The following is a 27007-nucleotide window of genomic DNA, read 5'->3' as shown; positions in this document are numbered from 1 at the left end:
CGGCGGCGCCTCCCGCCCCCGCCTCCTTCCCGCCCGTGGCCGTGGGACGCTACCATCCCTGGTGTGGGGAGCGGCCGCGGACGGCGCCATTCCCGTCTTAGGGCCGCGCGGCCTTCTTACGCCCCCCCCCAGCAGGCGATGGTAGCTTCCCGCCCGGCGGCCCCGGCCCCGGATTCCCGCCTCGGGGCCCCTCCGCCTTGGGCAACCCCCAGAGGCCGGCTTCCTCCCGCGCTCTGGGGCCCAGCCCCCCGGAAGGGGCATCCCCGTGCCAGTGGGACTGTGCCAGCGGGCACTCGGATGCCAAAAAGGGCGCCGGAGAGCCCCGCCCACAAGCGCCCCGCTCTGAGTCGGGGGGGACCCTGTCAAAGCAGGAGCCAACGCTTCTAGTCCGGGGGCTTTGGGCGCCCCGTCCTCGGCCTGGCCCCCGCCTCCTCTCTGTCTTTGGGGTGCCCCGCCGCCCCGGCCCCCTCGCGGAGCCTTGGCCGACGCCGCCCTGCGCTCGCTTGGGTGGGGGTCCCTTTTGTGGTGTAACCCGTTTCCGACCCCGGAGCTTTTGGGGTGCGCCCCTGGGCCCCCCCCCGGGCAGGCTCCTCCTGAAGCACCCGGAAAGCAAGCCCCGGGGCCGCCCCCCGCCAGCGCGGGCCTCCTCCGCGGCCAGGGGCCCCCGGGCCCGCAAAGGAAGGGGCGCAGGGTGGGCCGGGGCGCCCCGGGCGGGGGCGGGGCGCCGCTGAGTCACGCGGAGGCTGCGGCGCCCCCGGGGCCTTGGCCCGCTTCCGCCCGGCGGCCCCGCCCCGCCCCGCGCCCTGGCGAGCGGCCCCGAGCGGCGCGCGGCGGCGGGAAGGCGCGGCGGCGGGAAGGGGCGGCGGGGGCAGGGGCGGCGCGGCGGCGGGGCTGGGCCTGGCGGCGGGGCAGGGGCGGCGCGGCGGCGGGGCTGGGCCTGGCGGCGGGCGCGGCGCGGCGCGGGCTCGGGCTGCTGCGGGCCGCGGCCCGGGCCATGGAGCGCGCGGCCGGCCCCTGCGCCGGGGAGCCCGACGCCTCCTACGACTTCCTGGTCATCGGCGGCGGCTCGGGCGGCCTGGCCAGCGCCCGGCGGGCGGCCGAGCTCGGGGCCCGCGCCGCCGTGGTGGAGAGCCACAAGCTGGGCGGCACCTGCGTGAGTAGGCGCCCCCGGAGCCCCCCGTGACCCCCCACGGACCCAGGGCTGGGGGCTGGGGGCTGGGGCTCTTTGCATCCTTAACTCTTTTACTCACTTCCCAAAAGAGGCCTGGGTGGCACAGATGGGTACAGAGGGAAGAAGGAGGGGTCACCAGCGGCGGGAGGAGAGTCCTCATAGGACTTGCAGTATTGCCAAGAAACAGGATTTGAACCCAGCTTCTTGGACCCCAGAGCCAAGGCCCGGCTTCCCCTGAGTGCCCCCCAGCACCCCTTTTCTCAGGAGCACAGATAGAGCCAGGAGATGACTAGTCGAGCGCACCCCCACATCCGCAGGCAGGTTGGAAGGCAGGTCTTCCCACTCCCCCCCCCCCAAGGCACTCAGCAGCCCCTCACTCGTTTATCCCCTTGCTTGCTTGAGGTCACTGGTAGGTGCTTAATGGGTGTTGCTTGACCAGCCTGACTCTGGGCCTCCCCAGGCCTGTCCCTGCCACAAGGCTCCACACCTGCTCTGGTTTGATTTTTCCTTTACGTTTGATCTAATTTTTAATTCCCAGAATGACCTTTGCTTCTCCCCACCACCCTTGGGGGAGAGGGAGGGGGAAAGCTAGCCCCTTGTAGCCATGCCAAAGCCCGCTCCCCCTCTTCAAGGCCTGGGTGGCACCAAGGCTGTCATGGCACCCCCTGCCTGCCACTAACGGGGCCCTGGGTAAGTGCCTGATCAAAGTCCAGGGGCTCCCAAAGGTCAGACAGGGTTTTATTTCTACTCCCAAACCTTTGGCCTTGCTGGTAAAACCCAGTCCTTCTGGGCCCCTTGGCTTGCCACACTGAACCACAGCCCTCCACCTGCCATCTTGCCCCCTTGCTGGGCCTGGCTCATCTTGTGACATAGCTCTCCTTCCCCAGGTGGATTTACAGGAACTCAGACATCACCCGGCCCAAGCTCACATTTTAAGTCATGTTTCCTTCACATCCACCTCTCCAGGACCCCGTTTCCTTCTCTCTACCTCATGTTACAGAGGAGCCAACCAAGGCCTGAAGGGGTCATACAGAATGTGGATGTGATATTCACTGGCAAGTCTCTGCCTCTCTGGACCCATGACCCCGAGGACCCTCCGGCTCTGGCTAGCTCTACCAGTGTCCCTGCCACCTTGGGGGAAACAGTTCCCTCTCAGGTGGGATGGTCTCTGCAGAGCCAGGAGACTGTTAGTGAGGAATTAGAAGGAAAGCCTGGCACTGGTGTGCCCCAGGGATCCAGCCTAGGAGGCAAGCAGGCTGGGCTGCAACCACACTGGCAGGGAGAAGGGTCTGGTGGGAGGACAGGGAAATGGGGTATGGAAGACAGAGAAACTCTCAAACCATCTTGGGATGGGCTAAGGGAGCACCAGCTCCCAGGAAGATGGAGGCGATGATCCTCTGCATTGTGCCCATGGCGGGCTTCCACCTTTGAGGTGAACTGGAAAGTGCAGAGCAGGGCAAGCAGCATGGGGAACTGCTGAAGGAAATGGGGCTGTGCAGCCTGGAGAGAGGCTGTTGGCATACATGAAGGGCTGTGGTGTGAAGGAGCCATGGGCCTTTCTCAACTTGGCCCAAGCAGGTAGAGCCAGGAGCGGCCGAGAGCTGAAGCTGTAGGTTCTTATTCTGGGGGTCCTTGCCAGTGCTCAGATTGCTTCAGGATTCTCTGAAACCATTCCCTGCCTTTCTTTTTTTTTTTTTTTTTAGATTTTTTTTCAAGGCAATGGGTTTAAGTGGCTTGCCCAAGGCTAGGTAATTAAGTGTCTGAGGTCAGATTTCAACCCAGGTACTCCTGACTCCCAAGGGAGGTGCTCTATTCACTGCACCACCTAGCTTCCCCCTGACTTCTTTCTTAATATCATTTTATTTGTTTCTAAAAATTTTTTTTTTTGGCAAGGCAATGGGGTTGAGTGATTTGCCCAACGTCACATAGCCAGATAATTATTAAGCATCTGAGGTCAGATTTGAACTCAGGTTCTCCTGACCTCTGGGCTGGTGCTCCATCCACTGCACCACCTCACTACCCCTTCCAAAACAATTTTCACATTTGTATTTGGTAAAATTTCGAGTTCCACATTTTCTCCTGCCCCTGTCCTAAGAGGGCAGGCGTTCCACTTGCACAATCAGGTAAAACCTGCTTCCATATTGGCCATGTTGCAGAGGAAGAAATAGTTTTCTGCCTCTTTTCTTAGAGCCCACTGGTATTCCATCACACTCATGGCCACCACTTGTTCAGCCCTTCCCCAGTGGAAGGTTCCTCAGTTTCCAATTCTTTGTGTTTAGGTGGGTCTATTGCCCTTTCTTTGTTCTCCTTGGGCCCCAGTTCCATATTGTTTTCCAGAATGGCCAATCTCTTCCAACCCTCAAATCCTATGACCCAGAACAAAGGTTAGGACCCCCCTTGATGACCACATTTGAGGAAGGTCTCTTCCCAATGTCCTCCGGAGGGTTGCCTTCTCTTGTGTCTCCAGACTCTGGGGCAGCCGTGACCCAGCTCATCTGCCCCTGACCGTCCCTTCTCCTGGCACCTGGCCTTGTCTTGTTCACAGTCGCAAGGCTTTGTGGCCTCCTTAGCCCACACCTTTGCTGGACATTTGAATTGGGAGCAAGTTTTCTCCTGTTCACAGACAGGGTTTCCCCTAGAACTCTAGACCCCACCTGTCACCCAGGAACAGTTAAGACTGGAGGATAGATGCCAGAGAAGGTGAGAACGGAGAACTGACAAGCTTGCTTGACCGAGGGGCCCTGGTCTAGGGCAGCAGGCGGTGCCCTGCCCAGAAATGAGGAAGTTCAGAAAAGGGTTTTTTGAGGGTGAGGTAAAGTGATGAGATCTAGGAGAAAGATAAAAGCCTTTGTGTTTGGCCTTTCCTGGGTGACTCAAGATCAAAATGAGGGTGTGGGCTCTTCCTTTCCTGGGTGATCTAGGATGGAAGAGGCAGCCTCCCTGGGCACCACAACTGCTGGCTTGGGTGCCAGAGTTAGGGTCAGGGGGGCATTGGGGCATGGGTTCGGGGAAGGCACCGCCATCCTCCCAGATGTGATAGCCTGACTCCCATCTGTCAGAGGTCACTGCCCACTGCCAGGAATTTGAACCTGGATCTAGAGAGGCCAACCAAGAGTCTCTCATGCTCAGATGCTGCCTGAGTTCCTTCTTCCCCACCAGTCTCTCCTGGGAGCCCCAGACCAGCAGATCCCAGGCACCTCCCCAGAGCCCCAGCCCCTTTGTCCTCTTGGACTCCAGGCTAATAGATAGTCCCCATGGATTATTGAGCCTGCCCCTAGCCAGATGTGGCCCTATGACCTTTATCAATCTCGTGCTGCTATAGGGAGGTAGGTAGGTGTAAGAACACATCGGATGAATCCTAAAAGAACAAGACCAAGGCCAAGCAATATTGTAAGAACCTTGTTGGGGAGTCCCGAGTGAGGGGAGGGGGGGTGCCCACAGGGAGCTTCTGTGCCAATAGCCTGTGGGGGCCAGCTTCCTTCCCACGTGTGGGGTGTGATGGGAGGAGGTTGGCAGCCCCATGAACTGGTGAAGAGAGACTGGGGAGCAGAGGCCGCCAGGAGGGCCTGGGTGAGGGGGAAGGCAGGAAAATGGAAAAGCCAAGTCCACCAGCAATTATGAGTCCCCTGCTGTGTCCAAGCTCAGTCCAGGTACTGGCGGGCCAAACCTGGGGAAAGACAGTTTCTCCTCTCCAGGAGCTCCCTGTCTGAGGAGAGAAACAAGGTAGTGGCCATTAGGAAGGAGCCCAATGACAGAGGGAAGGAAGAGGTGGGAGGCTTCCTGGAGAGGATGAGGGGAAGCCTCCTGACCTGGATGACAGAGACCAACCACGAGGTGCAGACCCAGGGTCTTGGGGCCAGATGGATTCTAGTCAGCTCTGGATGCTTAGTGTTCCAAGGAAAAGGAAGGTTTTGGTTTGGGAGCAGGGATCTGGTGAATGGTTTCTTTTAGGACAAAGGGAGCCTCATGGATCTCAACAGAGAGGACCTGGGTTCAAATTCTGATTTTTTTTTCCCTTTCCCGGCTGTGTTCCCTTGGACAGATCCCTTCCCTAGTGGGGGCCTCAGTTTCCCCATCTGTAAAGTGAGGGATTCAATAATCTCTGAAGTTTCTTTGGCTGTAAACCTGCAGGATTTTCCTTCTGTATTTTTCAAACCCCCCAAACTAGAAGAAATGAAGGATAATTTTGAGAGACCTTTGAAGGGGATGATTTTATTCCCTAGGTCATTATGTGATTTAATAAATGAGTCTTCCTGGGTGACAGCACCTTGTCATGGGAAAACAAACCTTCCTTTTCCCAAGAATTTTGTCCAGACTAGCTTATTGCCCTCCTAGGAGAAACGTCCAGAAAAGGGCTGCTGGCCGGCCTTGGGGTGCTGGGGAACACTGGGGACTCACTGCTTCCCTGTTCTGAAGTTGTTCATTTTCTTTTTTCAGGTGAATGTTGGATGTGTGCCCAAAAAGGTATTCTTGCTTAACTCCTTCCTTTGACTGCAAATGGGGGATGGAGGGGTTGGGTCTGCCGTGGTAAGGGCTGCTGTTCCCCAATTAGAAAAACTGGGTTTGAATCCTACTTTCTACTTAGGTGACCCCCAGGCTAGTTACAGTACCCTCCTCCCAGCCCTGGACCTTGATTTCTCCATTTGTCAAATAGTCTCAGAAGTGCTTCTGGTTCTTGAGCAAGGATCCTCTGTGGGATCTTCAGCTAGTCCTGTCCCCTGCAGGGCCTGTTCAATCAGGAGGGTGAAGTCCCCGCCTCTGACCGACCTTCCTCTTGGTCTCAAATGCAACCCTGGGTCTGGAGGTTCCCCCTCTGTTCTCTGGCTTTGACCCACAGATGAGCAACTGTCACCAAGTGGTGTCTGCCGTTCCCCAGCTTAACCTTCAGGGTAGCATCGACTGACTGGACAGCAATCAGCCCTGGTGAACTGGCATCAGTCTCATAAGAGCTAGGTCTACCCAGGAGAATGCAGACAGGACTGTTCACTGGGGGAGGGGGTGGTAGGGTGCAGGCATCTCCTCTGGACCTGACCCACCTTAGAACCTCCTCAGGTTGGGATTGTAGCACTCTCCTTGGGAGAGCAGTAAGATCTGTGGTCCAGGTCTGTAACTCTGGGCAGGGCCTCTCTGCCCGGGCAGCCTTCTAAGTCTAGCATTTTTGTATAGGAGGTGTTGATTTAGGGCACAGCCCTTCTCCTTGGGTGGATCTGATGGGAAACCCAAGTGGAGATGTGGCCACCCGGTCCAGGCAACGCCCCATGCCCTTTTTCCCTCTCCTCCCAGATTGCCATGAGAAGGTGTTGGCAAAGGCTTGGCATTGCCTTGCCCTCTGTATGCTCCTGGCACACCCTTCTGGATGGGTGCTGGGAGAGCAAATGGATCCAGCTGAAAGTTGACTTGGGGACAACCTTGGGAGTTTGCAGCCTCCTTGTATTAGGGTGTTTGGGATGTGGAATCTCCCCAGGGATGTTATTCTAGGTCCTTTGTAAAGGCTCTTTACTGAACAGTTAATCCCATTACTGGGTTTGTAGATTATAGATTGTAGATTGAAAAAGCAAACCAAAAAACCCTGTGGCAAGAGGGCGTGGCCTGCCTTTTTCCTGATTGGCCCCTTCCTTTGTAGCAGAGGGAAATGACACCAGGACCAGGGGCCACACAGGCAGGACTCCTAATCTAGGCTGCTCTGGGGTTTGGATGATCATATAGCTAAGTGTGTCATTCAGCCCAACTGTGGACACTTTTGAACAAAGAGAGGACTGAAGAGGATGTTTGCTCTCTTCCAGCTCAAGAGGAGGGTTGTCACCACCAAAGAACTGATGATGCACCAGTTTGTCCTAAAGCAGGTTCCCTCTCACTGACCATTCACTGACCAATGTCTTCTGACGCCTCTTCCAGGTCATGTGGAATACTGCAGTCCACTCAGAGTTCATTCACGACCAAGAGGATTATGGTTTCCAGAGCTGTGATGCTAAGTTCAATTGGAGGTAAGTGGGGTGGGACATAGGGGGTGGTCTGGAAGTCAGCTTATATGGAATTGCCTTTGTCTCCTGGACCCTGTGCAGGAGAGATAAGAGGAAAATCAGTATAGAACCTGCCCTCCAGCAATACATACTCTAAGAAGGGTGGAGGGAGGCAGTAATTCTGCTACCAGAGCAGTTGAAATGAGGGTAGAGGCTGTAGCAGGAGAGTGGCTTCCTGGTGATGTCATAGATGTAATAGTAGACCATGGTTGTAGTCATGTTCTTTTTTTTTTTATGGTTTTTAAAAATTTTTTGGGGGGGGCTTTGGGCAAGGTAATGGGGTTAAGTGGCTTGCCCCAAGGTCACACAGCTAGGTCATTATTAAGTGTCTGAGGCTGGATTTGATCTCAGGTCCTCTTGACTCCAGGGCTGGTGCTCTATCCACTGTGCCACCTAGCTGCCCTTGTAGTCATGTTCTAAAAGGAAGATGGGCACTTTTTGAGAACTCGAGGTTGTCTTCTCCTCCCCTGTGGTTCTGGCGGGCTCTCCTTGCCTGAACGAACTGGGAGAGCTATTGTCCCTGCCCATGAGGAACCATGGGGCCATTTTGGTTGTTGACTGAAATGATTCAAATCTCATTGGCAGAGTTATCAAGGAGAAGCGGGATGCCTACGTAAGCCGTCTGAACACCATCTATCAAAATAACCTCACCAAGGTCTGTCTGCTGGGATTTCTAGCCACTGGTGTTCAAAGTTTTTCTTTCAAAATTATGTATTTTTTTAGAGACCAGGTCTCCCTATCTTGTTCAACCTAGAAGTACATGCAGAGCTTACTCATGGGTCTGGTGCAGCCTGTGAGCTTTGTCCTTTCATTTCTGACTTGGGCTGGTCACCCACCCCATCTATCCACACTGCCAGGGGCATAGCATATTCATTCTGCCAGCCTTGCTTACTGCAATTGAGAGCTCCACCAGCATCAGCCTTCTTAATTGTGAAGGTGTCTTGGTGTGTTATTTGATTTATGGACTGAATGTACACTATGCCTTTTGCCTTTTGCTGTTTGGATATCAATAGCTTCAAGTTTCTATCAATACATAGTCTTCAAAGGCTTTCTTCTGTCCTTGATTTTTCCTTCTCGTCCCCTTGGGGTCAGTTGCTCGGCCCACGTTCCCTTTCTGCTCTTCATCACTTTTCAAATGGAGGCTGCCAAACTCTTATCACAAAATCATCATTGTTGCTGAAATGTTGGAGTTTGACTATAATGTTTCTTAGTGGAATCCAGGATTCATCTCTGTTGGCATTCTATAGATTCTGATAGTCTGTACATTATTGCTTGATTTCAGCGAGAGAGGAATGTTCCTGTGTGATTTTTCTGAGCTGTGTAGCATTCAGAATCTTCTCTCACTTTAAAATGTGTTCCCAGTTATCCTTCTCAGCTCTTTCCTCATGGCTTTCTCTTCAGTGATCTTGAGATGACTTTGACCTGTGCTGATTTCTGATTTTGTTTTTTATTTTGCTTTGTAGCTTCTGCTATTTTATCCCTCTCAGAATGGTTCTGTTGTTCGATGCCTCTCCCATTCAGGAAGCTTCTCCATCAGTTGTTTCAACTCAGATTCTCTTAATAACTTTTTTTTTGTTCTTCCATTGCTGACTTCAGTTTCCTCCTCTTCTTTTTTTAGGTTTTTGCAAGGCAAATGGGGTTAAGTGGCTTTCCCAAGGCCACACAGCTAGGTAATTATTAAGTGTCTGAGACTGGATTTGAACCCAGGTACTCCTGACTCCAAGGCCGGTGCTCTATCCACTGCGCCACCTAGCTGCCCCTCCTTTTTTTTTTAAATGCCAGCTGGTCATTTTTTTTTTTTGTTTCCTTTTGCAAGGCATTGAGGTTAAATGGCTTGCCCAGGGTCACATAGCTACATAATTATTAAGTGTCTGAGGCTGGATTTGAACTCAAGTTGTCCTGACTTCAGGGCCAGTGCTCTATCCACTGTGCCACCTAGCTGCCCTTAGCTGGTCATTTTGTTTTTGTTTTTGGTTTTTATTTAGATTTTTGCAAGGCAAATGGGGTTAAGTGGCTTGCCCAAGGCCACACAGCTAGGTAATTATTGAGTGTCTGAGACCAGATTTGAACCCAGGTACTCCTGACTCCAAGGCCGCCACCTAGCCACCCCTTAGCTGGTCATTTTTAAGGGAGTTTTTTGCCAGGTGGGTTCAGTTTCATTACCAGATTCTGGGGCAGAGTTATTTCATTATTTGCCCTTGAGATGATTCTCTTATGATTGTTTTGTCCCTTAATATTTATTCATCACATTGGAAGGTAATTTGGGGGGGGAAACTTATTCATTTCTTTAATCAATTTTTTTCCTTTTCCTGCAAGGCAGTCTTTCTTATAAGAGGCAGGAAGGAATTAAGCTCCCCTAGAGCTAGCCAGTCATTTGACCATCTTGCAGAAAATCTCTTCTTTGATTTTCATAAAGAGCTTTTTCCATGCTTGCAAAATCAGCTCTAGTACATGAATGGCTTAGGAGTTTCTATTTACACTTTGCCTTGTTAGATGTCAGTTACTAGGACATTCAGCAATGAATGAATGTCCATTAAGGGAGACCCTTCCTTCAGCCCTCATCACTGCAGGTTACCCTCGTGTGGTAACTTCAGAGACCTCCCTGAGCCACCTACCTAGACTGAGCAGCTTTGGGTTGTGATGCTTTGGGGAAGCAGGGAGATGTCCCTACTCTGAAAACTACTTGCTGTGGACAGCCTTCCTTTCTGGGGGCAGACCCACTGTAGGTTAGTGGTTCTACCTACCCCCTCGCCAGTACTAGAGGTATAGCTGGGAGCAGTTCTCCTCTCTCTGCCCCAGGATACTCCTGCTGGCCCGTGACTCATTCTTGCCCTGACTCTCACCCTTCTAGGATGCCCTTCCTGCCATCCTTGCCCTTTTTTTCCCCATTCTCCTTCCTCTCCACCTGTATCACTGTTCTTCTTACTGACTGCTCAGGCTCACTTGTGCTGACCCTGGCCAGCTGCCCAGGGCCTAGAAGGTCACTCACTGGCTAAATTGTAAGTTTAGTTGTACCAGAAGCTCCAGGGTCCCAGGCACAGTTCTGATAGTGGGAGAAATAAATGAAATGGCATGGTACCCATTTATTTCTGATAGCCGCTGATGGCTTGCCTTCTTTCACCAATGATTTTTCCAATATTCCTATGCCACAGATCTGTGATTTCACCAGTGGGTGATGTGGGGTGGATTCTGCTCCTTCATCTGGTATGGAAAATAGAGTAAATTTGGAAGGGAACAAAAAGCCTTTGAGTCGTCCCTCATTTACCAGTTGGGAGACTGTTATCATACCTTCCCAAGACAAGACTTCTAAATCCATTCTTTTTCTGATGCAAACCTGTCCTCTTCCCCATCTTGTCAGGGATGCCAACTCCAACCATTGGAGTCCTTGGTGATGGTAGGTCGGTGGGTGACCTTAGATGAGCCCAGGACTCACCCACCAACTGATCCTACATAACTGGACAGGCTCAGAGTATTGTCCTAAAGACTCTGAGGATCAGTCAGACCAAGCTCTGGGGCACAGTAGGACCTGGGAAGATGATTTTTAGGGGACAGTAGGTAACTAGAAGACCATGACCATGAAATCATGTTTGGGTGTTTTTTTTTTGTTTGTTTGTTTTTTAGTTTTTGCAAGGCAGTGGGGTTAAGTGGCTTGTCCAAGGCTGCACAGCTAGGTAATTATTATGTGTCTGAGGCCAGATTTGAACTCAGGTACTCCTGACTCCAGGGCCGGGGCTCTATCCACTACGCCACCTAGCTGTCCCAAAGGAACTCTTCCTGGATGTGTCTTGATAGGAAGGGCCCATGTCATCAGAATGACAAATCTGTGATGTTTTCAAGGGGTGCTGCAGGCAGCCCAGATTCCTGAAGGTCAGCAAAGGAGGGTGTGATTGCTCTCTCTCCGTTTATACTAGCCAAATGATCCTGAGCAAGTCCCTCTTCCTTCACAATGAGATGGGGATATCTGTTCTTTCTCTTATTTTCTCTTACATACTTTTCTTGGTGGTGCCATGAATGAATGAAGTAGTTTCTATTGTGGATACATTCTAATGGGAGGGCCAGGCCAGGAGGGAGCGGTGACCTAGACTGGCCCAGGGATGGTGAGTAGAGTAAGAGAGCAGGAGACAGGGCTTGGAAGTTACTCTCATCCTTGGAGTGCCATGTTAATGGAATGACCTCAGCCAGAATAGACCAAGTTTGGCCTTGCCTTTCTCTGGATGGATGATCCAAGCATCTTTTCTTTTTTTCAGTCCCAAATAGAAATCATTCGGGGTCATGCAGCCTTCACAAGTGACCCTGAGCCCACTGTGGAGGTGAATGGGAAGAAATACCGTGCTCCCCACATCCTGATTGCCACTGGGGGCTTCCCAGCCCTTCCCAGTGAAGACCAGATCCCTGGTGAGTATCTGGATGCCATGATGCCCCCAGGCCAGCCCAGGCCCATGGGCTCCTCTACACTCACCAGACTCATAGGCTGGACAGCTAGCGCATGAACCAGACTTCTAAGATGGGGTTCCTCCAGAGCCCTGTAGGGTCATATTTGAGCTGAAATGCTGTCTGCTCTTGTCTTCACAAGGAGACTGAGGGAGGGGGCATTCCTGGGATAGGGAAGGAAAGCTAAAAGGGAAGAGGCTGGCCTCTGGAGTCAGGAGGCCTGGGTATGCATTTGTATTCGTGACTACAGCCTGGCCCCAGTGGCAGGGCAGAATTTACCTCTTCCCACCATGATGCTCACACAAGGGGTTCAGCTGTGGGGGAGACATTCGGGGTTCTCTGAGATGGGGACTGCAGAGTGCCCTTGACAAGCTTGAGGAGATGTCCACAGCTCTGTTTTAGTGGAAATAGAATTCCTATTAGAACTTTTTAATGATACCTTACCATGTGATATTTTTGGAACATGGTAGCTAAGGCTGTTGATGTAGAATCCTTGTCTGTAAACAGGCCCTTTAAGGTCATCAAGTCCAGTCCTCTCCTTGTCACAAAGAGAAACAGTTCTGATGGCAAGGAAAGTGGGTGAGCTGAGGTGTCTAAGGAGATGCATATGGATGCACAGGGAAGTCTTAGACCAGTTTAGAAATTGGAACTATGGGTGGGCGAAGGGGATAAATATGGGAACTTGGCACAGTCTAGAAGAGAAATGGGAGGAGCCAAGTGACTTGTTAAGCTGAAGGACCAAAGGGCCAGACTCACCAGACACATTGGACCCCCTCTGGTGAGCTCAGGGAATCAGGCCCAGACTCACTCTGTCCCAGAGCTTTGGATGAACTGGATGGGATTGAGAGGAAAGAATTCTGACCTTAAAATCAGGAGAGATCTGGGGTTTTAATTCCATTTCTGATACTTGTCAGTTTTGTGACTGAAGACAAAGCTTGTAGCCTCTCTGAGACTCACTTTTCCTCACCTGTATAAAGGACAGATTACCCCCCCCCCCCAAAGCCCACTATCTCCCAGGATTATTATGAGAAACAAATTAGCTTTTGTGAACCTTAAGGTGATATAAATTGCTTGTTAGTGCCAGTGTTATCCTAAATAACAATAGTCCTGGAAAATTGCTGTCTGATTATAACCCTGCCCAGCCACTGTCAGTAATGATGAGAAATTATAGAAAGAGCAACCAACCAATGAGCATTCTGCAAATTTAGGTGATTGAATCTTCCTCATAGAGAGTGCTATCTCAAAACAGAATGGTCTGCTCTGGGAAGGAGGATTCTGCCTCTCGGTGGTCCCGTCCAACGGGAGAATGGCAGCCACTCAACAGGTATAAGGTGGTGGGACTTCTACTGCAGCCACTGACTTGTTTTACATCATCAAAGACCCTTCCAACTCTGAGGTCTTGTGGTACATTCAATATGGTGGCCCATGTTTCTGTGGGGCTGTCTGGTCTGAAAAGAGTATTCCTTTTTTTTAAATTAATTTTTATTAAAGATATTATTATTATATTATTTATAAGATTTATTAAAGATATTATTTGAGTTTTACAATTTTCTCCCCAATCTTACTTCCCTCCCCCCACGCCCCCATGGAAAGCAATCTGTCAGTCTTTACTTTGGTTCCATGTTGTACCTTGATCCAAATTGGGTGTGATGAGAGAAAAATCATATCCCTAGAGAGGATAACTTGTTACCTCGTAAGAGGTAACAAGATCAGACAATAAGACATCTGTGTTTTTCTAAATTAAAGGGAATAGTCCTTGAACTTTGTTCAAACCCCACAGCTCCTTATCTGGATACAGATGCCACTCTCCTTTGCAGACAGTCCAAAATTGCTCCCGGTTGTTGCACTGATGGAATGAGTGAGTCCTTCAAGGTTGAACATCACTCCCATGTTGCTGTTAGGGTGTACAGTGTTTTTCTGGTTCTGCTCATCTCACTCAGCATCAGTCCATGCAAACCCCTCCAGGTTACCTGGAAATCCCGTCCCTCCTGGTTTCTAATAGAACAGTAGTGTTCCATGACATAGATATACCACAGTTTGTTAAGCCATTCCCCAATTGAAGGACATATTCTTCTTCTTCTTCTTCAGTTTTTGCAAGGCAATGGGGTTAAGTGACTTGCCCAAGGCCACACAGCTAGGTAGTTATTAAGTATCTGAGACCGGATTTGAACTCAGGTACTCCTCACTCCAGGGCCGGTGCTCTATCCACTGCGCCACCTAGACTCCCCAAATCTGTGGTTTCTAGAAAAATACTGATGATGATACAGCTTTATAAGGTTTGAGATTTTACCTGCACCAGCTATGAAGGCTACAAGCCTTTTTGTTCAAATTTCACAGATGAGGAAATTGAGGCTCTGAGGGATGAATTTCCTTGCTCACACAGCCCCTAAGGGGCAGATGTTTAGAGGGGTGTTTAGAAGTTGTAGCATACAACCCCCTCCCTCTCATACACACTGAGGAGGAACTGAGGCCCAGAGAGAGGAAAGAACCTGACTGAGGTTACATGAGGAGGAAGAGATGGAGCTGAGATTTGAACCTAAGGCCTCTGGTGCCTCCTTGTAGTTCTCTGTGTAGCCTCACCACAACAGAGAATTATCTTAACTTTATTTATTTTTCCCTAAATATCCTCTCTCTGGAAGATTGATTATTGTAAGGGAACAAATTCTTACAATTTCTCTCTAATAAAAATGTTTTTAAAGGGGTGGCTAGGTGGTGCGGTGGATAGAGCACCGGCCCTGGAGTCAGGAGGACCTGAGTTCAAATGTGACCTCAGACAATAATTACCTAGCTGTGTGGCCTTGGGCAAGCCACTTAACACCATTTGCCTTGCAAAAGCCTAAATATAGGGGCGGCTAGGTGGCGTAGTGCATAAAGCACTGGCCTTGGAGTCAGGAATACCTGGGTTCAAATCTGGTCTCAGACACTTAATAATTACCTAGCTGTGTGGCCTTGGGCAAGCCACTTAACCCTGTTTGCCTTGCAAAAAAAAAAAAAAGCCTAAATATATATGTGTGTGTGTGTGTGTGTGTGTGTGTGTGTGTGTGTGTATTTTTTTTTCAAAGTATTATTGCTGTTTCTTGCTGTTTGTACCATCGGGACTCCCTATCCTGCCTGCCCATTCCCATATCAGTCCCTGCCTTTGAACCCTCCTTCTTTACAAAGAAAAGCCTTTATAAAAACAAAATAGAAAAGCCTTTGAGCAAGCCTGACCAACCCAGCAAGTGACAGATCCATAGGGTTCCACTCTAATAGGCCCACACCTTCCTATTTTCCATTCCTTGGAGCTAAGTGTGGGTGTTGGAAATCCCCAGCTTTCTCTCTCATCTGTGGTCATGATGATTTAATCTTTACTTCTCAGGTGCCAGCTTGGGAATGACCAGCGATGGCTTCTTCCAGCTGGAAGATTTACCTAGGTAAGCCCAAATGAGACTCCCATCCTGGGTGGTCATGGGTAGGCACAGCAGACTCTCTTACCGTGATCCTTTGTGAGTGAGCCAAGGACCCTTTCTCCAGTCAGCAGATGGTGATCTTCCTGTGAACTTCTCATCTGATGGACTATATGGTTTATAGAAATTATTACTCCCATTTCACAGATGAAGAAACTGAGACCCAGGGAAATCATGGGATCCTAGGACTAGAGATGGAAAGACCTTGGGTCAGTCCTTTCATTTTTCAAAAGATAACAAGAGAGAGCAGTGACTCTCTCATGGTTTCCCAGTGGGCTAGGGATCAGAGATTGGGTTTGAATGATATACCATTTTGTTGATTGTCTAGACATGAACAAGTCATGGAGGAAAAACTAATAATTTAGACTGAACTTAAAAGTATGTCATAGGTATGTTTTGTTTCTGGAGAACCTGGTTAAACATTTACCAACACATTCCTGCATGGGACATGCCCTAAAACTTTGACAGAATCAAGAAATTTTTCATGCAGATCAAGCTAATAGGGAGTTATAAATGATGTTGGAGAAGACCCTGGCCCAATCTGGCCCCAGAGTAAGGCTGTTGATGACCTGGAGGCTGCTAACCTTTCCTTGACCATCTGAGTGTAGAGGATCAGGGCAGCTTGGTTACCTCAGTTGTGTGGCATCTTTTGGTGTTGCCCAGGGACCCCTTTGTTCTTTTTTCACTAAGGCAATGAGCTATTCCTGTCTCTTCCTTCTCAGCTGTCAGTTGTCCCCTAGTATAACAGGGTAAGAACAAAAAAGGCTTTTGTTCACTTACGATCATAGTGATAAGTGGTAATAATGATAAAACAATAATGATGACTCTTTATGATTTACCAGATGCTTTCCTCTCAGTACCTGTAAAATTGGCATACAATGCATCGTACCATTTTATAGTTAAAGAAACTGAGACTCAGTCATTTTCTAATTCAGAATCCCAGGAGAAATGCCCTTTGTAGCAGTTAAGTTCTGAAATCCTAGGCTAACTCAGAATAGCTATAGCAAAGCTAAGGATCAGAAAAAAGTATTTTGGTTTTTTCTGGTTTTAGCTATATTTGGGAAAAGAGGAAAATCACAGAACTGGTCAAATTGGTGTAGGAGATGGAGGATCAAGGATTATTGAGAACTAAGAAGAATCTTCTTTGACCTTTTTCAACCCTGCCAAAGTAGACTGACCTTTGGACCAGAAAGAGAAGAATAAGAAGGTCTTGGAGGAAGTTAAAACCTGACAGGTTAGCAGAGTGATAGACAGCTACCCTGGATCAATGTAAATCCCTCTGGCCCTGCAGGGCTACATTCCAGGGTTCTGAAGGAACTGGCAGCTTGGCTTGCTTAGGCAACATCACTGGTATTGGAAGGATGGTGGAGCCCTAGAAAAGTGGCATAGAACTGAGGATGAGCAAATAGTGACCTCTTTTTCAAAAAAGGGAAGAGAATGAGTCTGGGAATGAATGGCCAGGGAGTTCCACTTTGACTTTTTGGAAAATTTTATAATGAAGAGTGGAAGAGAAGGTTACTGAATGTTTAGAAAAGACAGTCATGACCACCAAGAGCCAGCCTGGTGTTAAGCATGGGTCTTGCTGGAATTGGCTCAGTTTCTCTTCTGTAAGAGTTCCCAGGCAGCTAGGTTTGGGAGGACTGTTGGGAAAGCTTCCTTTGCAAAGCATATGATGAAGCCCCATGCTGTCTTTCCAGTTTGGTGGATTTGGAATGGGCTAAGTGCTTGTATTAGCAAGGTAGGAGGGGAGGCTGCCTGCTCAGGAGCCACTATGGAGAAGGAGGGACCAAGTCAATCAGGCCTTTCTGTGCAAGCAGTGGGGCTCCATGTAAACCAACAGGTTGTTTAAGTGGGAGGAGGTCAGATCAGGTCGAGGAGAGTAGCTGACTCTGCTAAACACTATTCCCAGGCCTCACAATAACCCCGGAGGGAGGTGTTCTTAGAGTCCCATTTTGAACCAGGTCTTCCTCACTTGGGCAACGTGGTGCCTGAGCACTGGGCTTAGAAGCACTTTAGGATCTTTGCCAAAAAAACCCAGGTGGAGTCAAAGAGTCAGACCTGACTGAACAACACTCTAAGATATAAGATTGGCCCTGCCTGACTGGCCGGGGTAGTTTAGCAAGGTGTAATGGGCCTGGAGGGAACTGAGCATCTGGTTGCTGACCCAATGCAAAGCTAAGCCCTTCCCCTTCTGATAGAGCCTCTCTGACCACCAAGTCTCCAGTATCCAGACTGTTGTGATGTTGAAATCACCCCTTCGCTTTGTCTCAGCTAAACCCACCAGCCTCAAGCTTCTGGGGTCATGTGCCAGTTGGTTAAACTCTCTGGTTATAAGGGTCCTCTTCCCCAGAGATTGGGGGGTCACTGTGAGCCAGCCACTAGAGTCCTGAGGAAAGTGAGAGACCCTGGGTCCCAGAGTGTTTTCCAGTATCTTACTGGCAGCAAGAAGAATCCAGAGTGATCTGTAGGCATGAACATCAATGGGAGTGAGGGGTGCCTGGGCTCCCCCTGACCCTGACTGGGGAGAGAAGGAAAGGTCCAGGGGAAATGGATAGAGAGGGCAATCACAGAAAGGAGGAGCTGACAGCGACTGAAGTGCCAGGAGGTCAGAGTGGCAGAGTGTCTGGGCAGAGCTAGAGGTTGGAAGCCAGAGGAACAGGGCAAGGGCAGATTTTGAACTGAGAACTGAGGTGAGCAGGAGAGCCAAGGAACCGGGGGGGCCTGTCTCTCTGTTCGTGTCACAGAACTGGCTTGTTTTGTTTTGATCTTTGATCTAAAATGAAGCTTCTGTTTAGGCGGAGTGTGATTGTGGGTGCTGGGTACATTGCTGTGGAGATAGCTGGCATCCTATCAGCCCTTGGCTCTCGGACATCCATCATGATACGGCATGACAAGGTGAGCAATATGGAGAATAAAATACTAATAATTGCAGCTAGTGTTGGTGTCCAAACAATTTTACAAACACTATAGAACTCCTTTGGAGCTCACAGGACTCCCTCTGTCCCCATTGTCTGTGTTTGAGAGCCTGGGGTCAGTGTCAGGAGCTTTTTGGGTGGTAGTGAGCTTCTTGTCCCAGGAGGGATTCAGGGCTGCAGTTGTTACTGGGAGGAGCTGCCTTCTCATTCACTCCACTGAGTCTAGTTGGGGGCAGACCCGTATGTGGGTCTGGACCAGTGTTATCCCTGCTGTCTCTAGCCTCTCTGTACCATGGACAGACTACAGGGTTCCTGCCCCCCTTTCAGAATCAGGATATTAAATGAATAAGATGGTGAATGGAGGATTACAAGGCAGATCCATTCTCCTGAAATGCAATCATCAAATTATTTTTACATTGTGGAATTATTTTTAAAAATGTCTCCGGACCCCAGGTGAAGAAACCACTACTCCTGTTATTGGACCAGCCTGGGTGTGGACACATTGAAGGTTGGGGCCGTCACGGGTGCTGTGGGGAGGAGAGATCCCAGCCCTTCTCATGGGAGGCTTGCCTTTCTGCCTGCACTGGGAGGATGGGCTTTCTGACTTCTGGTGGAGCACCCCTTGGTGTCTCCTTGGGGAGTAGTCTGACCTTTCTGGGGTAAATGAAGGCTTCCTGGCCCTTCCATGGACCCTGAGAATCGGGGAATTGTAATTTCTGCCTCTTGTCCCTCACTGCTCTGGAAAGGGAGGCACAGGCTTCTCTCAGCCAAGGAAGTGAGGCTCTCATAGGTCATAAGGTGGTTGGGGCCTTCAAGATCATCTCCCCCAGCTCCCTCCTGTTACTGATGAAAAAACAGAGGTGTATAAGTTGTCATTGGACAGCATGGTCCAGAGTGGTGGATTTGAAATTGAAGGCCCTGGGTTCAGATCCCTGTCTCATCACTTGTTAGATGTGTAGCAGGTCTTGAGGGAGGGGTCTGGGGTAGAGGCTCCAGATCTGAGGTCAGTAATAGTAGGGCCAGTGTTCCAGCCCAGACCTCTAGAGGCCCATGCCAACAGGTGTGGGGCAAGTCTCCTCTTACAAACTTTACCTGTTCTCCTTTCTCTCCCACCTCCCCCCGGCAGGTGCTCCGATCTTTTGATGCTTTAATCAGCTCCAACTGTACAGAGGAGCTCGAGAATGCCGGCATCGAGGTCCTGAAGTACACCCAGGTATGACTGGGGCTGCCCCATCAAGTGATGCAGGCAGGCTTCTTGCAGTAGCTTGGCTTAGGAGGGGATGGGCAGAGTGCTTCAGAATGGGGATCCAGGGCCCCCCACTTTCCTCCTTAGACTTGGCTGTCATGCCAAGGTTCCTTTTGGGGGGGGGTTCTAGAACCTCTCTCTCACCAAGGAGGAGGAGACTGGATGAGCCCTTATCTGTGCCCCCCCCCCCAAAGAGCTGTCTATACATGAGGCAGCTTCCCTTGAGAAGGGAAGGACAGTGCCTGCTGGTTGGTGAGCATGCTAGCCCTGAATTCCCCCCAAGGGGAGTGTATGCTTCTTGTGAAGTTGTATTGCTTCCTTGTCGTCTTGGTGTTCAGAGGACTGGACAGAGCTTGGGTTGTGAGATGGGGTTAGGATGGGAAAGACTCCCCGGGATGCATACCCCCTCCCTTGTGGGGGCTCTGTAGGGAGGGGCTTCCCGGACCATGGAGAGTAAAGAGCAAGGTAGTGTCTGGGGGCACTATATCTGAAGTCAGGAAGACCCGGTTCAAATCTCGGCTCAGACTGGGTTTGACCATTACTACATGACCCTGACCAGGTTACTTTGTCTCTCTGGGCTCACGTTCTCATCTGCCAGTCAGACTGGACTTGAGGGCCTCTTGAGCTTCAGGATCCCTGGTAAGGCCAGGACTTCTTGGGTACTTGTCAGAGCTAAAATCACCCCCAGGGTTGGCAGCCTGACCTGGTTTCTGTTTGGGAGCTCTCTGTCCTGGTAGCAAGCTGTGTGTGGAGCCTGAAGATGAGCTTGGGACCCAAACAAGCCTCCCCTCAGGGGTTGGACCCTGTCTGAGCCTTGGAGGAGATCCACACATCACCCCCTCTTCCAGGACCCCTTCCTCCATCTCTGCCCTCCTTTTTTGTGGCCAGGTCAAGGAAGTGAAGAAGACCCCCTTGGGCTTGGAGCTGACCACAGTCACAGCTGAGCCCAATAGAAAACCCACTGTCTGCACGATTCCCGAGGTGGACTGCCTACTGTGGGCCATCGGGCGCAGCCCCAACATCCAGGGCTTGAACCTAAACAAGTTGGTGAGGCTCGCCATCTGGCTGGGGGAGGAGCTGCCGGGGTCCCCTCACCCCCATCTCTGCCTCATTCTGGACCCTGCCCTCTTCCAGCTCACATTGTAGTCCCTAGTGCTGGGTGGGGTGCCTGCACCCAGGCTTGTTGCTCTCTCCCCACCTCTCATCTTCCAGACATGCCAAGGCTGGGAGCCCCAGCAGAGCTGGGTTAGAGAGCACTCTGCCTCCCTTGGGAAAGATCTGGAAGCGGCGCCACTTTCCCAACTTCAATGGAACGTTCATGTTGCCCCTTCTCCTGTCCACCAGCGTCCTTATCACCTTTAGACTTTTATGTGATTTTGGAATGACATCTGTGGCTTTGGAGCTTTGAGAGATGGTGCTGCCTAGTGGGTAGAGGGCCAACCTTGGGCTTAGGAAGCCCTGAGTTCAGGTTCTGATTCTTAGGCAAACTGCCAGGAGATGTCCTGGGGGAGGGGGAGGCCGCTGCCATGCTGAGGCCACTCTCACAGACAGTACAGACAAATTGTGGGTCTGGATCAGAGAGAGGGAGTTTGTTGCACCATGTGTCCTGTTCACCTCTCTGGGCCTAAACCCCTAAAGATGGGGCAGGCCAGGAGCCATGGGAAGCCCTCTGGAAGGGGCACAGAGCAAGACCCGCCAGAGCAGAGATTGGCCAAAGGCCCAGGACTCAACCAGAGATGCAGCAAAAATAATCACCAGTGTGGGGCAGCTAGGTTGCACAGTGGTTAGAGCACTGGCCCTGCAGTCAGGAGTACCTGAGTTCAAATCTGCCCTCAGACACTTAATAATTACCTAGCTTTGTGGCCTTGGGCAAGCCACTTAACCCCATTGCCTTGAAAAAATAAATAAATAAATAAGAAAATAATCACCAGTGTTACTTGAGTGCTTTGAATTTTGCAAAGCACTTTACAAAGAGGGAAGGCTTCTTGTGATCCCCATTTTCAGATGAGGAAACTGAGGCAAACAGGGGAAAAGACTTTGCCAGGGTCTAGTGTCTGGGTTTCGTGGCTTCTTGTCCTGGGGCTCCATCCACTGTGGCATCAGTTGCCACTGTAAATTACAGTGGGCGGGCTTCCACTTTGGGAAATGCTTCCTTAATTTGGGGGCTTAGGGGATTATGGTCATTGCTGAGGATGCTTAAGATTATAATCATACATTCTGCCTTTGCAGGGTATTCAGACTGATGCCAAAGGACACATCCTGGTCGATGAATTCCAGAACACCAACAGAAAGGGCGTCTATGCTGTTGGGGATGTGTGTGGAAAAGCTCTCCTTACTCCAGGTAACTTCTCCTCTTCCTCCTCTTCCTCCTCTCCCCCATCCTCCTCCTCCTCAACCTCCTCCTTTCCTCTTCTCCCACCTCTATTTCCCTTCTTACTTCTTCTCCTCCCCTGGACAGGTTCCCCAGTCCTAGGGTAGCCCGGGGTCTCCCAACTCCCCAGGCCTTGCTGTCTTCACTCCCTGTGAAGTCCTGCTAGGCTATAGTTGGGCATGTGGCTGAGCCATCCCCCAGCCTCAGCCTCCCTGGGAGCAGGGACCATAGAGCCCCCTTAGGGCTGGGGGGGGGTGACAGTGGAAGTATTTGCTGATTTGGGACCACCTCCTGGGGCGGCTCCTTCAGCTCTGGGACTTGCTTGTCCTCTCTGGGCCTGGGTTCCTCCTGGAATGAAGGGTTGGACTTGCTGTTGTCCTGGATGCCTTGAAGCACTAATCCTGAAATCCCCTCCTTAGTCACCAGCCTGGATACAGCCGGTGTTGGCAGCATGGGCAGCGAGACCTCCCTCTGGGAGCGTGGGTGTGGCTTACCTTTCTTTTCTGTTCATCAAGAGGTGGGGGGAGCCAAGAGAGGGATGTAAGGTGGGGATGGATGCTTGAGCAAAGGAGAGGGAGGAGAGAAAGGTGGCTGCAGAGGGAGAAGGGCAGCCCCTGAGGGTCATGTGCATCCGCAGGGTGGCCATCCTTCTGTGGAAGTGCCTGGTTTAGGGGGTCCTACATACAGAATTTTAAAAGACTGTTGAAATGGACAGCTAGGTGGCTCAGTGGATAGAGCACCGGCCCTGGAGTCAGGAGGACCTGAGTTCAAATCTGCCCTCAGACACTTAATAATTACCTTGCCACTTGTGCAAGTCACTTAACCCCATTGCCTTGTAAAAACCTAAAAAAAAAAAATTAAAAATTAATAAAATTTTAAAAGAAGATTGTTGAAAACAAGGAGCGAGAAAAATAGAAATCCATGACTATCTTAGCTAACATTTTTTGTAATTTTTTCCAGTCACATGTAAAGATGGTTTTCAGCACTTTTTTTGTAAGATTTTGAGTTCACATTTTTCTCCATCCCTTTCCTCCTCAAGGCAGCAAGCAATCTGATATAGATTACACATGTACAATCATAATGAATATTTCCATATTAGTCATGATAAGAAAGAAGAATCAGAACAAAAGGGGAAAACTACAAGGAAAAGACAGATTTAAAGAAGTAAACAGAATACTTTTTTATTTTTATTTTTTATTTTTATTGAAGATATTATTTAAGTTTTACAATTTTCCCCAATCTTGCTTCCCTCCCCCCACCCCCACCCCACAGATAGCACTCCATCAGTCTTTACTTTGTTTCCATGTTGTACCTTGATCCAAATTGGGTGTGATGAGAGAGAAATCATATCCTTAAAGAGAACAGAATTCTCAGAGGTAACAAGATCAGACAATAAGATATCTGGGTTTTTTTTCCCAAATTAAAAGGAATAGTCCTTGTACTTTGTTCAAACTCCACCGCTCCTTATCTGTATACAGATGGTACTCTGCTTTGCAGATAGCCCAAAATTGTTCCCGATTGTTGCACTGATGGAATGAGCAAGTCCTTCAAGGTTGAGCATCACCCCTGTGTTGCTGTTAGGGTGTACAGTGTTTTTCTGGTTCTGCTCATCTCACTCAGCATCAGTTCATGCAAATCCCTTCAGGTTTCAGAATACTTTTTTTTTAAAAAGAAAAACACAAGACCAGGTTTATATCATCCATGTTTTTCATCCTTTTTCATTTTTTATTTTAGACAGAATATACAAATAAATAAATCAAACATTCCATATGAACCAAAAAGAGCCAAGGCTTTTCAGACTAAACAGACTGGTCCATAAACAATGCCTATCAAAAGAGATGCTCCTGTGCAAACTGCTAAATGGTTCTGCCCAAACCAGTTTCCCCTTCAGGCTTTACCTGAACTATATCCAGGTGAACACAAAGGCATAGGAAGGTGGGGGGGTCAGGAACAGGCAGGAAGTGACTCCACAAAGTAACCCTCTTTCCTTGGTAACAAGGGAACTCTCTGAGATTCCGCATGTTACTTTCAGGCTTTTACATCAGGCCTCCAAGTGGTGGCAAAATGTCACCATCTGAAATGTCAAAATCTGGACCCGAGGGCTCTCAGACTGACTGCTTCCTCCCCAAATAGGACTCAGGTTCCTAATACTGTTTCTAAGGAAGATGAATCTTTGGGGAAGGCAAAGGGGCCTATGCATGGTGTCCCCAGAGGGCTTCATGATCAGGTCAAACTAGGAGCTCCAACCAGTGTAAAAACATGTCCAGTCAGAGGCTGGGATCGGGGCTAAAGCCCCATTAGGAGACCAGCGTCTCTGCAAAGGAGAGAATGGGAACATGGAATGCTTTGTTCTACATTCGGAGTCCAGAGTTCTTTCCCTGGATGTGGATGGCATTTTCCATCACAAATCTTATCCTTTCATAGTTGATCATCCCACAGTGTTGTTATTTTATTTTACTTTTTTAGGTTTTTGCAAGGCAAATGGGGTTAAGTGGCTTGCCCAAGGCCACACAGCTAGGCAATTATTAATTGTCTGAGACCGTATTTGAACCCAGGTACTCCTGACTCCAGGGCTGGTGCTTTATCCACTGCGCCACTTAGCCGCCCCCACAATATTGTTATTAATGTATACAATGTTTTCCTGGTTCTGCCCCCTTCATTCAGCAGCAGTTCAAAAAAATCTTCCCACTCATTGTTTCTTACAGAACAGTCATACTCAATCACATACCATAATTTGTTTAGCCATTCCCCACTGGATGGGCATCTCCTCAATTTTCAATTCTTCACCACCACAAAAAGAACTGCTATCAATATTTATGTACATGCGGGGTCCTTTTCTTTTTTCATTGATTTCTTTGGAATACAGACCTACCTAGTAGTGGCACTGCTAGATCAAAAGGACTGCCCAGTTTTCTAGCCCTTTGGGCATTAACATTTCTAGAATGTCTGATCTTGCAAACTGCTTTGCAGATAGTATTTTATCTAATCCTCACAATCATCCTGAAAGGGAGAGAGAGAAGGAAGGTGTTATTCATCTCATTTCACAAATGAGAAAACTGAGGCAGAGGGAGGTGAAACACCTTGGTGACAGTTACTCAGCTACGAAGTGTCTGAGTCTGGATTTGAACTTAGGCCTTGTACTATGGTGCCATCTATTGATCCATGGCAGGTGTGTGCAAGATGGTGAAGATTTCTCAGCTTAAGGAAAATAGGTTTAAAACCAACACCTATTACCTTAATATGCAAAGGGTCAGCATCTGGATTGCCATGCTGTGGTCAGTTTTTTTAGGCCTGCTGTCAAATTTTGTGGCTTGACTTGGAATTTGGTCATATTTATACTATCGCTTCACATAGTTTTAAGAAGATGCCCTGAGATTTTCTTAATATAGAAGACTTAGTTTTTAGATTGTTGCATGGGAAAGAATGTATTGTTTTAAATAAATTATTTGATCATGATTCTTTTTTTTTGTTTTTGTTTTTTTAGTTTTTGCAAGGCAAATGGGGTTAAGTGGCTTGCCCAAAGCCACACAGCTAGGTAATTATTAAGTGTCTGAGGCCGGATTTGAACTCAGGTACTCCTGACTCCTGACTATTCACTGTGCCACTTAGCTGCCCTGATTCATTTCTTCATCAATAAACTCATTGAAGGACTTCCCTAAATGCTTGGAAGTTGATGCTTAGATCCATGATGGAGCATTCACCTCTATTCCATACTCCAGTGAGCCTTCGAAGAAAGCAATAGAGTCTGGGGGGTGGGGTCAATAGGCCAAATACAAGAGCCAATGCAGTGTTAGTGCCATTCACCTCTGGAGAGGGTGCAAAGGATAGGATGGGACCCAACATGGGGAGCAATAGGCCTTAAGGCTACTCTAGACCAGGGGCAGGAGTTAGAGGCAGGAAGATGGGGAGGGCAGAAGATGGGACTGCCCAACCACACCCTTGGGTGCCATCATCTTCAATTAATTGATTAGCCGAAATTGGTCAGCAAACTCAGGTCCTTGATCATGGAATAAAGCTGTCCAGGCTTAGTGAAACAGTTAATTTTCTAAATGGTGACTTTGGAGGTATCTTCTCATCATGTCTCAAAACTGCCTTGAGGTGGAGTCATCCTGTCTTCATCTCCTCCCTGTAAGTCAGACCTCCCTCTTCTCCTACTCTCAAGCCCACTCTAGCTGCCATCACAGCCCCCAACTAAAGAATCCCTAGTTTCTATGAGAAATATGTTTTTCAGAATGTTTTATTTCTTTGTATTGGCAAAGATTGGCAAGACAACAGTATAATTGTATGGAAAACTTACTGGCCTTGGTAAAGACTATCTTAGACAGCAGCTTGGGTCCAAACTGTGAGCTGTTGGTGAACATTTGACTCTGTGGGACCACACAGACTCAGCATCCCTTCAGCAGATAAAGCTGCCATGATACATCAAAAGTGCCCTTCCTCCCAGTGAATCGGGTACAGATCTCCCCTTGGACCGGAGTGAATTTAAGCCTGAAGAATAAGTCTTATCCTAATGCCCATCTTGTATTTCCAGTTGCAATAGCTGCGGGAAGGAAACTTGCCCACAGACTTTTTGAGTGCAAATTGGACTCCAAGTTAGACTATGAAAACATCCCAACTGTTGTCTTCAGCCACCCGCCGATTGGAACAGTGGGACTCACGGAAGGTAGGAACCTGGGAGGCCATTTTGTGGGCCTGCCTTCTGTCATCTCTTGTGTTCTGGAGGCCCCAGCCCCTTTGTCTTTGACCTCTGTGGAAGCATTGGACAACAAATTTCTTGAAGCTGTTTATTTTCTTCAGATGAAGCCATTTCAAAATATGGAAAAGAAAATGTGAAGACCTATCTGACTACCTTTACCCCCATGTACCATGCGGTGACTAGAAGGAAAACCAAGTGTGTGATGAAGATGGTGTGTGCCCTCAAGGAAGAGAAGGTAGAGGATCAAATAGCTGGGATGTGGGGTGGTCTCCAGGGTTTTGTTTGGAGTAAAGGACAAGGCCAGTCTGCTTTGAAGATTTAATTTCCTATTTACTATCTTTTAGATTTATCTTTCCTAAGACTATATTTTGTACACAGGAATAATAATAGCTAGCATTTATGGAACATGTAAGATTTACAAAATGTTACTTCATATCTGTAGAGACCATGCTATGCAAATTTTTTATTATTTTAGGGTTTGGTTTGTTTTTTTTTTTTTTTGGCAAGGCAATGGGATTAAGTGGCTTGCCGAAGGCCATACAGCTAAGGTAATTATTAAGTGTCTGAGTCTGGATTTGAACTCAGGTCCTCCTGACTCCAGGGCCGGTGCTCTTATCTGCTGTGCCACCTAGCCTCCCCCCAAAACTTTTTTTTCTTTTTATTAAAGATTTTATTTATTTTGAGTTTTACAATTTTTCCCCCAATCTTACT

The 27007-nt window shown here is 49.1% G+C and overlaps 1 protein-coding gene across 3 annotated transcripts in view; it reads left to right on the top strand.

Annotated features, from left to right (window-relative positions):
* The first annotated feature begins 972 nt into the window (after positions 1–972).
* GSR (glutathione-disulfide reductase) overlaps positions 973–27007 on the top strand; it is a 30775-nt gene continuing 4740 nt past the window's right edge. Inside the window, exons 1-12 of one of the 3 annotated variants that reach the window (XM_074228257.1) lie at positions 973–1153; positions 5609–5635; positions 7067–7155; positions 7777–7846; positions 11439–11586; positions 14981–15035; positions 17864–17963; positions 19110–19196; positions 20118–20276; positions 21459–21570; positions 26132–26263; positions 26398–26531. In XM_074228257.1, the coding sequence (XP_074084358.1) occupies positions 995–1153; positions 5609–5635; positions 7067–7155; positions 7777–7846; positions 11439–11586; positions 14981–15035; positions 17864–17963; positions 19110–19196; positions 20118–20276; positions 21459–21570; positions 26132–26263; positions 26398–26531 (1272 nt within the window). In that variant the 5' untranslated portion in view covers positions 973–994. Of the gene's footprint in view, positions 1154–1249; positions 2328–2364; positions 4562–5608; positions 5636–7066; positions 7156–7776; positions 7847–11438; positions 11587–14980; positions 15036–17863; positions 17964–19109; positions 19197–20117; positions 20277–21458; positions 21571–26131; positions 26264–26397; positions 26532–27007 lie in introns of those variants that run through there. The other 2 variants (XM_074228256.1, XM_074228258.1) reach the window with 2 other exon arrangements.

This window comes from Macrotis lagotis, chromosome 3 (genome assembly GCF_037893015.1).
Source record: "Macrotis lagotis isolate mMagLag1 chromosome 3, bilby.v1.9.chrom.fasta, whole genome shotgun sequence".
In the NCBI taxonomy this organism is placed as follows: domain Eukaryota; kingdom Metazoa; phylum Chordata; class Mammalia; order Peramelemorphia; family Peramelidae; genus Macrotis; species Macrotis lagotis.
The sequence above is the reverse complement of the archived record's forward strand: the minus strand, read 5'-3'. Positions and strand labels throughout refer to the sequence as shown.